The following is a 14,263-nucleotide window of genomic DNA, read 5'->3' on the forward strand; positions in this document are numbered from 1 at the left end:
AAGCAGCAGGATCTTGCATGCCTTATTGACTGCTGTCTCAACCTGCCCATCCAATTTCAACAATTCATGCATGTCTATCTCCAGGTCCCTGTGCACCATCTTTAGAATTGTACATGATCCTTTTTTTTATTTGCGGTTTACAAAGGTACCACTTTATGCTTTTTGCATCGAATTTCATTTACCTTGTGTTTGTCCATTCCACCAGGCTGTATTATCTTGACACCTGTGTTCTGATCCAAGTTCACAGTAATTTCAAGGTTTGTCGTCTGCAAATCTTCATTCTGTGCCCTGCACACCCAAGTCTCTCTCATTAATATATATCAAGAAAAGCAGTGGACACAATATATCTTCCTGCAGTCCAAAACCAAACTGTTTACTGCTAACCTTTGTTTTCTATCACTCAGCTAAATTAGTGTCCTTACTGCCATTTTTTCGTCCATAGGATTCAACTTTGTCGCAACTTTAAATACCATTTGGGAAATCCATGTACCCTGTTCAACTTCATTATCTTCAGCAACCCTCATTACTTCACCAAAAAACTGAAATCAAATCAGATGCAATCTTCCTTTAACAAATCTCATTGTCATTATTTCATTAGTCTACATGGGTCCGATGACTTTTTTTTTCCTGGATTCTGCAAGTTTTCCTCATGCTGAGGTCAAACTAACATTGTGCTTAGCCTTGCATCATTCTTTTGAACAGGTTGTGTATTTGGCATTTTTCCAGTCTGAGTGTTACTTATACATCTAACAAGGGTTAGAAGATAATGGCGATCAGTTTCGCAGTTTGTTATTTATTTCCCTCCATGTGTTCAGTCCATCTTATTTGATCCTGTCATCTTGATTTATCAACTTGTCGTGCAGCCATTTTTTTCAGATTTTTTTTTCAATTTTTAACCCATTCAAATCCTAGGTTGTCCCCTTTTTCACCGCAGCTTTGGCAGCATCTTTCTTGATAGGTATATCAAGTAGTCATTTGGTACTTTAGCCATGCTCTCTCCATGTCCCAAGCCTCCATTTTAATCTGTTATTCTTAATCCTTTGTTTCCCTTTTTTATTATTAACAAAAGTCTTCATTTCCTCTTTGACCACAGGTGAGGTCACAGAGGACTGGAGAAGAGCTAATGCTGTCTCACTTTAAAAAGGGTAACCGGGATAATTCCAGAAAATTACAGGCTTGTGAGCCCCTTGGTGGTGGTAGGAAATTATTGGAAAAGATTCTCAATATCTATAAGCATTTAGAAATGAATGGACCAATTAGTGATAAACAGCATGGTTTTGTGCGGGGAGCTCACACCTCACTAACTTAATTGAGCTTTTTTGAGGAGGTGACAAAGATGATTGAGGGAAACGCGGTTGATCTTGTCGACATGGACTTCAATAAAGTCTTTAACAAGGTCCCTTATCACAGACTAGTGCAAAAGGTGAAGTCTCATGGTATCAGGGATAAGCTGGCAAGATGAATACAGAACTGCCTTAGTCATTGGCAACAGAGGGTAGCGGTGAAAGGATGCTTTTCGGAATGGAGGACTGTGATTAATGGTGTTTCACAGGGATCAGTGCTGGGACCTCTGTTCGTGACCTACAAAAATGACTTGAATGCACGCATAGCTGGTCTAATTAAGTTTGCGGGTGACACAAAGATTGGTGGGGTTGCAGATGGTGCGGAGGATTGTCAGAGCATACAGCAGGATATTGATCTGTTGCAGGCATAGGCAGAAAAATGGCAGATGGAGGTTAACCCGGACAAATGTGAGGTGATACATTTTGGGAGGTCAAGCGCAGGTGGAAATTATACAGCGAAAGGAAGAACCTTTAGGAATATTGATATGCTGAGACATCTGGGTGTGCAGGTCCACAGATCACTGAAGGTGGCAATGCAGGTAGATAAGGTGGTAAAACAGGCCTATGGCATGCTTGCCCTCCTTGGAAGGGGCATTGAGTATAAGGATAGACAAAGCTGCAGCTTTATAGAGTTATGCTACTCTTGGAATATTGTGTACAATACTGGTGACCACACGGCCAGAAGGATGTGAATGCTTTGGAGAGGGTACAGAAAAAGTTTACCCAGATGTTTGAGGCAAGTTTTTTTGCACAAAGGATGATGACTGCCTGCAAAACACTGCCAGAGGAGATGGTGGAAGCAGACACAATAGCAGCATTTAGGAAGCACCTGGATGAATAGGAAGGGAATAATGGGATATGGATCCTGTAAGTGAAGACAGTTTTAATATGGAAGGACAAAATGTATTGATGTAGGTTAGGGATGAAAGGCCTGTTTCTGAGCTGTGTTCTTCGTTTTATCCAGGTGCCTACAAAAGACTTCTCAATCTCTTCCTGCATTTTGACCTTGGTGCTGCACTTATTTCTTTTTTCACTTGCCCTCTGAAAATTTTATGATCACTGGTTCTCATTTGTGGTGTCAACCTGATGTCTCATATTTAACTTACTCTTGTTCTATAGATGGCAGAATGCTCAATAGATTATATCATTAGCTTGTATTAATGTGTTTTCTTTATTATTTCAAGATATTAGGATGTCCCTATTCCATATTTTGTTCAGGCTCTCTCTTTATTTTTAAACAGATAAATCATGCTACTCATAGTCAGGCTGTAGTTCTACAGAATGCTCTGCATAACATTCCGAATCCTACTTCAGAATGTATGTTGCGAAATGTTGCCATTCGTCTGGCACAGCAGATTTCAGATGAGGTTAGTATGTTTGTCTTCAGGGTTCGTTGATTATAAATGTTGAATTTGTGTGACAAGAATCTTGCTTATTATCACTTTGTTTCCTATTGATTTAAAGAAATTATCAAATGAACATGATATTTAATTGTATATAAATTTTCTGTGAATACGGTGCAGATATTGATTCATTTTCCAAATGAGGTGAGGAATTATTTTCCACCCGCGTAATGCTGATCACAAAACTGTCAATGTCCCCAAACACCACTCTTAGCCAGTACGAGGTCAGATTCCAAGTGAGTCTTTTGCATATCTCAGCGTATAGAAAATGCGATCCATTCAGTAAATTGATATTTATTTCTGTTAACACTGCAACATAATGCTACTTTTCCTCATGAATAATTAGACTGAGAAATACCAGTATGAACACCAGTATAAACAAGTTTTAACTTAATTAATAAATTATGATTCTGAATTCTCCATTTGAGCTGTCATCCATGGATCAAAACTGGTTCTTACAAAGCTTTCCTCTGTTTTATCAGAGTGCCAGATTTCTTCAATGGTTTTATTAATTCCTCAAGCCTTTGGACCCTAGTAAATAAATAGATTTGGTTTCCGAATAAATCTAACCCATCATTCATTTAATGTTAAATGATAAACGCTAATCAGCATCATCCTTTACAATGAAAAGAAAGTGATATACTTTTGCTTTGTTGATGAAAAGAAATAACAAGGGCATGTGTGCAATATTTATCCCAAGCGTATCTAGTTTTGTTTGTATTTCCCGTAATTGTCTTTGAGCTCATCTTGTTGGTGAGGACCACCTCTCCACCCTTGTGGTGATACTGTAGCTTTAAGTGGTGTGTTATGTCCTTTTTTTTAAATGAAGGAAAGTTGAGGGAGAGGTACCGAGTAGTCTGTTCCAAAGCAAGAAAGTAGACGACTCGTGAGGCCTTGGAGATTTTCAAAAGTTGAAACCATAGAAGCAGCATGAATGGGTAGGGCCAAGCTCCCACAGAACCAGGAATGGAATTTAACTTTCAGTAGCTGTTGAGGTTTGGAAGTTGCTGTACATCTCTCCCTGCTACAGCAAAACACTTGAGTTCTTTTTGCCAGAATTTTGTGTTCTTTCCCTCCTGGATTAGAGAATTGCATGTGCGCTAATCAATTTCACTGAATTTGCCTTTTCCCCAAGAGTGTGTTTGTGATTTTACTATTTTGGAATAGTTGCTGTTATTAAAATTGTTTGTTTTTTTGTTTGCTTCAAGCCTGGTAGTTTGACCAATCAAATTGTGTCCCTTACACTTGCCTTTAAAAATTCAAAAGAGTTGAAGTCTAGGCTACCTCCTGAATATATTTTTGAAGAGGTTTGGTCTGGTCTATAATACCCTATTTCTAACAAATTGTTAACAATCCAACCTACGTTCCTGTTTAAAGAGAAAATTTCTATTTTGTGTTAGCTGAGAAGAAAAATGTTCTCTTCTCAAACTATTTGCCCTTATCGAAATCTGCCATTGTCATGCTCTCCTCAAAAAAAACTTGGCCTTGAGCCCACCCTTCTTGCAAACTGGTACTCTCATCTTCATCTTCCCCATTTTTCTCAAAGGTTTTGGATACTAAATTTGAGGGTATCCTTGAAAAGTAAAATCTAATATTAAATACGTTCTGCATCTCCAACCCAGTGCTGAACTTGTCGGTGATTAAAAGTTGGTGGGTCCTTATGAACTGAACATCAAAGCAAGAATGAAATTCTTTGTGGTAAACCTAGTTCAGACGGAGAGAAAAATTACTTTTGTACAGTTATGCAGCAAAAAGTTCCAAAAAGTAGTGATCAAGCCAATGAGAGCGCAAAAGTCTCCGTGTGTCAATAGCAGATACAGCCAAGAAGTTTTTTAAAGTAACTAAAACTTTTATTTGTAAAGATATTGTGTAAATGTTTTGAATTTGGTTGTGTATCATTTGAAATCCTGATGTTGTGAATGGTGTAGTGGATGAAAACATCTTGCTCCCAGCTTTTCTAAATTGAATGCTGTGCTATATAAGTGTAACGGTCATTTGTAAAACGTTAGGCAAGTCTTGACCCAATTTCGGTTGGAAAAGATTCTTAACACGTGTGTTTCCTGAACTGTGGTCTTGGGGGGGAAAAGTGTCCCAACAGGTTCTTGAAGATCTCACAAAAATAAATACCAGAAGGCACATTTGCTTTAATGTGATGCAAATTTATTAGTTTAATTTACATATATGCAAGCTCAAATAATATGTCAGCTTAAGCTATTTTTGATATATTTCATAAATGAGTCTCACTGCCTTCTGCCGATCGGGGACTCCTGTGTTACAGCTGGCACTTGGATATCTCTGTTTCCACGTCAGCAATTTGCGAATCTCTGTCTAATAGTGAAAGTCCGTGTTCCCAGTCTGTCAAACCCCAGTTCAGTAGTGAAAGGTTTCCTGTCTTACTATCATTCAGAACCTGATATTATGTACTGTATTGTCATCTGAGTACTTTCCAAGTCTGTGACAGGTGGTCACAAACAAATCCAGATGTCTCTACAAAACAGCCTGTTCCTAACTCCAAGGCAAGTCATCGGCAGCCAAAGCAGGCTTTTTTCCAAGTCTGTTTTTCATGTACTTTCCTTATAACTATGTCCAATTAACCCTTAACCTGATCAGTACTGATTAATTGTTTTGGAGATAACATTTTTGAGCCTAATCTTACACCAACTAAAGCATTAAATTGGAATCTTTATTCAATGTTCTTTTTATAGACTTGTTGCTAAATTAAGCAGGAGACGTGTACTCTTGCATGGTGCTGAGTATCTTAAATAATAAAACTTCGCATTTCCCATAGATATTTACCATGAATATTATGGGGATTAAGCAGACTTGGAATTGTGCATTCTTGGATAATTTCTACAAGCGTCCTTTGTTTGTAATAGTTAAGTGCTATATCAAAAAATCTAACCATTTCAGTGTTGCATTTTGTAATCCAAACATTGTTCAGAATTTAGTTAATCACACTATTTTCTTTCCAAGGCTTCAAAATACATCCCAGACATATGTGTTATTAGAGCAGTACAAAAGATTATCTGGGCCTCTGGCTGTGGTTCAATACAGCTTGTGTTCAGTTCAAGCGAAGAGATTAGCAAGATATATGAGAAAGTAAGTTCATTATTTTCAATTTAATTTTAAACACAATCTCAAATATCTCAATCCTAAGTCAAAGGTGATTGATTTATGGGTGAAGTTCTTGAAAGCTTCTCTAGGTTCAGTATTGTAACTTGATTGTATTTGAGGCATAAACAGCTTTTCTCCTGAGATTTGTGATGTAATTGCAGGAACTCCGAAGAAATCACCCTTGTGGTGTTTGACAGAAAGTGTGCGTTTGACTTTAATATTAATCTCGGTAAAATTGCATCTGCTTAAACATGTCAATTTATTGAATGTTTGTGTGCATTGGTAAAGTTGGACTTGGATACCAAGACTGTTATGTCACATTGTGCATTTGGTTGGTCAACTCACTGGTCTATTTGAGCTAATGGTAAATATGTATGATTTTGATTCAATGTGCTGGTTTTATAAATAATACAGAACAAAATTATGCATAGATTTCAAATTAAGAAAAGTCACTAGTTTTCAATTTGGCCAACTGTATAAGTGTAGAAAAACATACAAGATTGTTCAAACTAAGCAGGAAGAATCTGCAGGAGACATGATGGTCACAACAGCCAGAAATTCCAAATACAGGTGCACAAATCTTTATCCGAAATGCTCGGGACCAGCTGGTTTTCGGAACTCAGAATTTTTCAAATTTCAGACAAGTGACAGTTTGGGGAAATTTTTTAAAATCCTACCAGAGGAGCAGACTCACTCAGTAAAGAGAGAATTGAGGCCTGCCAGTGCTGGGCCACGCCTCCATATGTCATATTTGAGTGATACACTGAGTGGATGTTGACTTGGGTTAACTGTTTGCATGCCAAACAAATGAGAAAAAAACTTTGGAATTTGGAGCTTTTCGGATTTCGGATAAAGGATTGTCTACCTGAAGTAATCATTGCCTGGAAGAGTTCTTAATGCTCCACTTTGTTCAACTTGTGACATTTTCACCATGACTTGAGTTTGAGTGCTAGCTTGGCACTAAAATTTCACATAATCTCTGCTGAAATTTCAATTCTGTTCTGTGCTGCATTGTTGGACATGCTGTGCCTCAATGAAATATTAAGCTGAGGTTTGAGCATCTGCTTGGACCCTTTTTAAGGGTGATATACGGAATAGCTTTTCTGGAAGGTGCAATTTACTTGCCCAAATGTCGAAAGATCTATCTTCGGAAATTGTTATTGGCATGAGTTTTGCAGCTTGCCTGACAATGATTCCATTAAGCTATGCTTTGTGGGGATCTCTAACTGCAGCAGACATGATCATATTGCATGAATTGTTGGTGGGTGTTATCTTTCAAAGGGACATATCAGCAAACAGAGAGGAAAGGCTGATGGATGGAGGAATCTCAACATGAGAAAATAAGTTCAAGAAATTACTGGAATGGTATCCATTGTGGATGGGGGTACACTCATCAATGAGTAAATAAAACTAGAGTCCAAGTATTTGCAGCAAGGTCTCAGCTGAGTACAAGGGCATAGGCCACATGCTGGATAATGAATTTAGAGTGGATGGGCATTTTGATCCGCATGGACCAGCTGTCTCCGTGCTGTAGGATATTTTCCTCATCATCCAGGCCTTGACATCTTCCCATCATTGTTACTATTCTTCATATCTTTCTTCTGTTCCCACGTCTTACTGTATCATAGGTCATTCAGCCTATTTGAGTCTGTTCTGCCATTCAATGAAATCCCAGTTGATAATCCATTTTCCTGCCTTTTCTCTAAACCCTTAATTTCCTTAATGATTAAAAATCTGTCTATCTTTGCCTTGCATGTACTTGTTGCTCCCATCCTCAACAGCCCTCTGCAGTGAGGAATGCCTTAGATTTACCACCCTGAGAGGAGGGGAAAAAAACTCCTGTCTTCAGTGAGTGACTCCTCACTGAGAATGTACCCTCTGTTCTAGATTCTCCCACAAGGAGAAGCAACCTTTCCTAACCTGCGCTGTCAAGCCACCTCAGGGTCATATATGCTACAGTAAGATCGCCCCTCTGTTATTTAGGCCTGCTCTCATTGCAGTTTAAAAATACGGAACCTCTCCTCATAAAATCCCTCCATACCTTGGATCAACCTCATTAATCTTCTCTCAACTGCTTTCAATGTCATCATACTTTTTGATAAGGAGACCAAAACTGCTCTCAGTATTGAGGTCAGGCCAGTGCCTTGTAGAGTTTTAGCAAGTTCTCCCTGAGTTTTATGCTTTATTCTTTTGGAAATAAAGACCAGCATTCCATTTAGGTTCTCTACTACCCTTGAACTTGGATACTAATCCTGTATGGCTTATATATGAGGACTTCCAAATCTCTCTCTGCTGCAGCTTTCTGTACTCTTTCTTTTTTCCCCCCATGTAAATAATAATCCAAACTCTTTCTTCCTGTCAAAATGCATAACCTTATTGTCCCATATTATATTTCATCTGCCAGGTTTTTGTTCACTTGCTTCACCTGTCTATATCCCTCTATAGACTGCTTGTGTTATCTTTGCTACTTGACTTCTCCCTCGACTTTTGTCAGCTGCAAACTTGCGTCATAACATCTCTCCTCCATGTCATCAATATATGTAAATAATTCAGAATTCTGTTCTGATCCCTGTGGCACACCACTGTTTATAGGTTGCTAATTTGGAATTGATCCCTTTATCCAAAAACACACAGCTGTTACAATTTTTGTAACAAAACTTCAGAGCAAGGGTAACTGAATGCAAAATGTTAACTCTGCTTTCTCTCCATTGATGCTGCTAGACCTGCTAAGTATCCCCCAGCTACTTGTTTTTGTTTTTTATTTCCATCATCTGCAGTTTTTTAAAAATTGTCTTCTGTTAGTTAGTCAGTCCTCTAACCATGTTAATATATTGCTCCAACACCTTGGTTCATCTTAAGTATTGTGTGAAGTACTTATGAAATGCTTTTTTGAATATTCAAATATATTACATCTACTGATTTTCCCCTCTATCTACTCACATTGATACCTTCTAATAGTAAATTTGTCATGTATGATTTCCCATTCATGGGCCATGCTGACTCTGCTTGATTATATTATGGATTTCTAAATCCATACATCCTTTATTATAGACTCTAGCGTTTTGCTAACAGTAGTTGAGTTAAATGGCCTATAGTTACCTGTTTGTTTATCTTTTTTTACATAAAGAAGTTAGATTGGCATCTTTTCCAGCATCTACGGGCATTTGGAAGTTCACTACTAGTGCATCCACTATGTCTGTAGCTACTGTCTTTAAAATCTTAGGATCCTGAAATCCATCACGCCCATGGCCTTAGGCTGCATAAGTTTCCCTAATATTTTTTCTCGAGTGTTTATTTTCTTCATTTCTCGTCTCTCCATCCCCATCTACTCCACATCTTATTTAGAATGACTGGAGTACTGTTAGTATCCCTTACATGAAGAACAGATAAAAAGTATTATTCAACTTCTGTGCCATTTCCAGGCTCCCCATTACTATTTCCCCAGCCTCATTCTCAAGCAGCTGCAAGGCCCAGGCATCTTAACTGCTGGGCATCCACATGAGTAATCACTATACCCCATCATAAAGCTAATTGGAGGTTCTAAATGTTTAGCAGAACTTCGCATTTGTACTCTTATCTATTCAGGGAGGCAATCGCAGGCTTCCATACAACCCTGTCACCTTCAGAAATTTATTTCGGTACATCTGCAGATCTCTGTTCCTGTGCTGCTTTTAAAACTACCATTTTGTGATATTGGATCTCTCGAACATTGCACTAAATGAGAATTCCAGGCCCCCTCCAAGCAAAAGATGGTGGAAAGGAGATCTGATTCACATTGTGCATATACCTAGCCACAATCTCAAATGAGGTGCACATACTCGATGCTGGTGCACACCAGTCCTCAGGGTGAGCTCCTGTGTATGTGCACGTAATTTAGACTTCTTGCAAATCATTATTCCAACCATTTATACCATATATACATGACAAATTTATCTGAGAGCAATATTTTGGCATCTTGAACTCTTAAGAACTGCCCAAAAGCATCCCAGTTTGCCACTACTTGGGCTTTTCAACACAGTAGGCTGACATATCGAGAGTGATTAACTTTTTATGTTAAAACATCTTTGCTTTTGTCTTTGTGGTGCAGTTGGCTGAGTCTGGAGTATGTTGGCTAAAATGATTAAATCATGTATTTAAATTTGTTTTAACTAAATGTACTTAAGATTGTTGATTTTTAATACCTAATAGCAAGAAAAATATTCTGCAGAATTATGCACTTAATGTATTCCATTGCAATCGAAAGGAAGTAAGACTCAATAAGATGTTTTATTACTGCTCAATATTTCTTCATTTCTGCTGTCTCCACCTCTGCAGATTTAAAATAAGCGGTATGGAGGGAAACCTTTTTTGTCTAAGTGCTGTTAGTACATGGAATTCTCTATGGAATGGAGTAATTGCATGTTTTTAGCTTCAAATAGATTCTTAATCCCTTGTGGAGTCAAAGGGTGTTGGGGTGCACAACAAAGTCAAATAAATATCACCGGTTATTCATTATTTTTAAATAATGGTTCAAAGTAGGTTTAATGGGCTAAATTGCCTCCTTCAAAGTTCATCGAATAAGGGGAAACCATTTACTTTGTCTTTGAATTTTGGTTTTGAATATGAAAGTTGGAAACTGTCAAAATCTGCTTTATGAATTGTGGGCTCCAGCCTTAAATTGCATTTTTCTGTCATTTTAACTGAAGACTAATGCAGGAAATGAACCAGATTCTGAAGATGAGCATGTTTGCTGTGAAGCACTGGAAGTGATGACATTGTGCTTTGCACTGGTTCCAACGGCGCTTGATACACTTAGTAAAGAAAAGGCATGGCAGACCTACATAATAGATTTGCTACTGCATTGTCACAGCAAGTAAGTAATGTTTTTGATTGCACACTGGTCCATTCATAAGTTGCTTTGTTATAAATCACTTCAAGCAGCATAAAAGCTTACTGGATGTTTTACCTCATGGTCTATAGTGAAGTGAATCTGTTCTATTCAAATAGGGGAATTCATAATAGAGTCACTTAACAATGTTTCTGTATCATACTTGATATCTGTTCTTTTAACGGCATCAGTGCTAGAAATTGGAAGCTGCTTGTATCCTTAAATTGCCACACAGAAATGCAAGAGGACAGTGTAGAAACTTTTTAACTATGAAACATCTATCTTTGATTTTAAATGTTTTGTTTATTATTCAGTTTCTCACTGAATGTAGTATCTTGGATCTATAAGCTGACCATTATGATTTATGAAGGATTGTGTGCCATTCTAAAATCTGATAAGTTGAGGTCACTAAATTTGAAGATCATGCCAGATATATATGTTGTTTAATGTGTTGCCCCAATAATGGTGTGGCAGAAGTAGGCTTCAATTCAAGGGACACTAGTATCAGAACTCAGCGAAGAGGAAGCTGTACCCTCAGTATGACCTACACCTGAACCATACTGAAAATAGTATGCTAGTAGGTCACCTAACTCTGGCTGTGGCAAACACATCAAATTTAATAATGAAGGAAGGTTCATATGAAGGAAAATTTCGAAATTGATCGACAAAGGACAAGAAAGTAGTGCAAGCTATTGTAAGGCTGAAAGCTAAGATTATTTGAAACATGATGCAGGAATTAATAACAAATGGGTGTATATTATGGCCATTATAGATCCATGTATGCAAAGTGTTCATGACTTGGACTTGAATATGCACAGGTAGTAAGGTTCTGGAAAATCTGCAAGGAAAAGGGATTGGGGAGGCTTTGTTGATCAAGGATGTGTTCAGTCCGATTGTGAGAAATTATCTTGGTTCAAAATGTAGAATCCACGTGATTATGAAAAATAACGAGTCACCAGTGAAAGTGGTCATTAGACCTCTCAATAGTTACTATACAGTGGGACAGATTATAAACATAGAAATAACTCCCGGATTATTTGCAAGACAGATTTGAGATTTGTAATAGTCATCGACATGTGCAGCATGGAAACGGACCCTTCGGTCCAACTTGTCCACGCTGACCAGATATCCCAACCCAATCTAGATCCACCTGCCAGCACCTGGCCCATATCCCTCCCAACCCTTGCTATTCATATACTCATACTCATCCAGATGCCATTTAAATGTTGCAATTGTACTAGCCTCCACCACTTCCTCTGGCAGCTCATTCCATACACGTACCACCCTCTGCGTGAAATTGTTGTCCCTTTGGTCTTTTATATTTTTCCCCTCTCACCCAAAATATATGCCGTCTAGTTCCGGAATCGCCCACCTCAAGGAAAAGACTTTGTCTATTTATCTTATCTTTGCCCCTCATGATTGTATAAACCTCCTATAAGGTCACCCCTCAGCCACCGATGCTCCAGGGAAAACAGCCCCAACCTCTTCATCCTCTCCCTATAACTACCAAATGCTGCCTTCACTATCCTATCTACTTGTGACTCCACTTTCAAGGAGCTATGAACCTGCACTCCACCGTCTTTGTTCAGCAACACTCCCTAGGACCTTACCATTAAGTGTATAAGTCCTGCTAAGATTTGCTTTCCTAAAATGCAGCACCTCACATTTACCTAAATTAACTCCATCTGCCACTCCTCAGCCTATTGTCCCACCTGACTAAAGATCCCATTGCAAACTGAGGTAACCTTCGTTAATCTGCGGTAATCTTCAAGTAAATCAAATAAAAACTGCAGAAGTGGTATGTCGGCTGAGATCAGAAAATGCCTTTGGGATTGTTGCTTCAAATATGGTTATATAACAGGCTATTTTAGAACTAATGTGTGATGAAGCAGGACTAATTCATCACCTCAGTAAGGGTTTATCATTTATTGCTGATTCTCAGTTGCCCTGATGCTGATGCTGCTGAGCTGCTGCCTTGAACTGCTGCAGTCTGTGGTATAGATATCCCACAGTGCTGTTAAAGGGGAGTTCTCAAATGTTCCTTCATTGTTACTATCGTCCCAAGTCATATGATATGTGACTTGGAGCATGCAGATGATTGTGTTCCCATGCATCAGTGTCCTTATCCTTGGAGGTGACAGAGGTGATGGGTTTGGTAGGTACTGTCAGAGGAGATTTTGAGTTGAAGTGCATCTTAAAGATGGTATATGCTGCTTAGGAGGTGAAGGGAGTTAATGTTCACAGTGGTTGATTTGTTAGGTTCTTTTTCTTGAGATTCTTACACACTTGATGCAAATGCAACATGCCAACTTCTGTGAACAACCAAAATTTTATTAAGTACAATATAGAACAAGCTTTCTGGAGAAACCCTTTAACAGACTTTGCGGGGCTTGCGGAGCAGTGTCAAAGATCTCTCTCTCTCTGAACAAAGGAAAGCAGTCCTTCCTTTATACAAAATCTTTACATCACAATCAGTAATGCCCCCAAGACAACCTCCAGTCATCCCCCATAGTCACATGCCACTCGAGCGACAATGTAGTGATTACTACATTTCCAGAAACAAAACAATGGAAATCATCCCTTAATGGTCAAATCTGTAGTGAATTGTCTTTTAACACTACAGGGAGTAGTCAAAATTCCAACTGCAATGCTCTTACTGATTTTGAATAGTTTGATGTAATTCTTTTATTTTGAATAACTCGGAAATGGCCATGCAAATAACTCTGGCAAGGGATGGAAATGTAAATTCCTTACAATTTACCTGTCAGAGTATAATCCACTCCCTGTGAAAAAGAACAGGAAATGACATCACCATCCCAAGAAACCCTAAACACACAAATAAAGTGGTCCATGCCACTGCTGCTTTATCTGAAGGCTCATTGATGATGTTACCCTAGTGATAAAACATCTGAAAATGATCCTTCAGCTCAGCGAGCAAACCTACGTCCAGAACCTCAACCTGAGCTACAAATCTTCTCAAAAATCTACCTGTCAGATAGAGGCATCCCATCCTGGCCTCGGGGCATCTAATTTCCTGCAAGTCAGCAGAGCTAATTAACCCTTGAATATCTCAGATTAGGTACCAATCAAGTGGCTGTTTTGACTTGAATGGAGTCAGACTCATCATGTTGGAGCTACACCAATTCAGACAGGTGTAGAGCATTTGATATCACACCTGACTTTGTGCCTTATGGATGGTGGACAGATATTGGGGAGACAGGAGTGGGGGTTATTTCACACTGAATCCCTGTCCTCTGAACTGCTGTTGCAGCCACAGCTGATATTACTGGATAATTCAGATCCCAGAATGAAACCTGATTTTTTGCATAGTGTTTATTTTGGCTTGTTTTAAATGAGGTAGTCTTTCATTGAAATGCAAGCATGCAATACTAGAAATTTGATTTTATCAGTGAAACAAATTTATTATGCTGCATCAACTATAAATAGAACAAACAAAACTATTTACAGAACAACCTCAATTATCCAAACGTCAGTTATCAGAGTTTTAGATTATCCAAACAAGATTGCAAGGTCCC

At 38.5% G+C, this 14,263-nt stretch overlaps 1 protein-coding gene across 3 annotated transcripts in view; it reads left to right on the forward strand.

Annotated features, from left to right (window-relative positions):
* usp9 (ubiquitin specific peptidase 9) overlaps positions 1-14,263 on the forward strand; it is a 259,627-nt gene that overhangs the window by 139,618 nt on the left and 105,746 nt on the right. For all 3 annotated transcript variants that reach the window (XM_072585147.1, XM_072585145.1, XM_072585144.1), the window contains 3 exons: positions 2,585-2,710; positions 5,720-5,845; positions 10,546-10,712. In XM_072585147.1, the coding sequence (XP_072441248.1) occupies positions 2,585-2,710; positions 5,720-5,845; positions 10,546-10,712 (419 nt within the window). The remainder of the gene's footprint in view (positions 1-2,584; positions 2,711-5,719; positions 5,846-10,545; positions 10,713-14,263) is intronic.

Source organism: Chiloscyllium punctatum, chromosome 15 (genome assembly GCF_047496795.1).
Source record: "Chiloscyllium punctatum isolate Juve2018m chromosome 15, sChiPun1.3, whole genome shotgun sequence".
Classification (NCBI taxonomy): domain Eukaryota; kingdom Metazoa; phylum Chordata; class Chondrichthyes; order Orectolobiformes; family Hemiscylliidae; genus Chiloscyllium; species Chiloscyllium punctatum.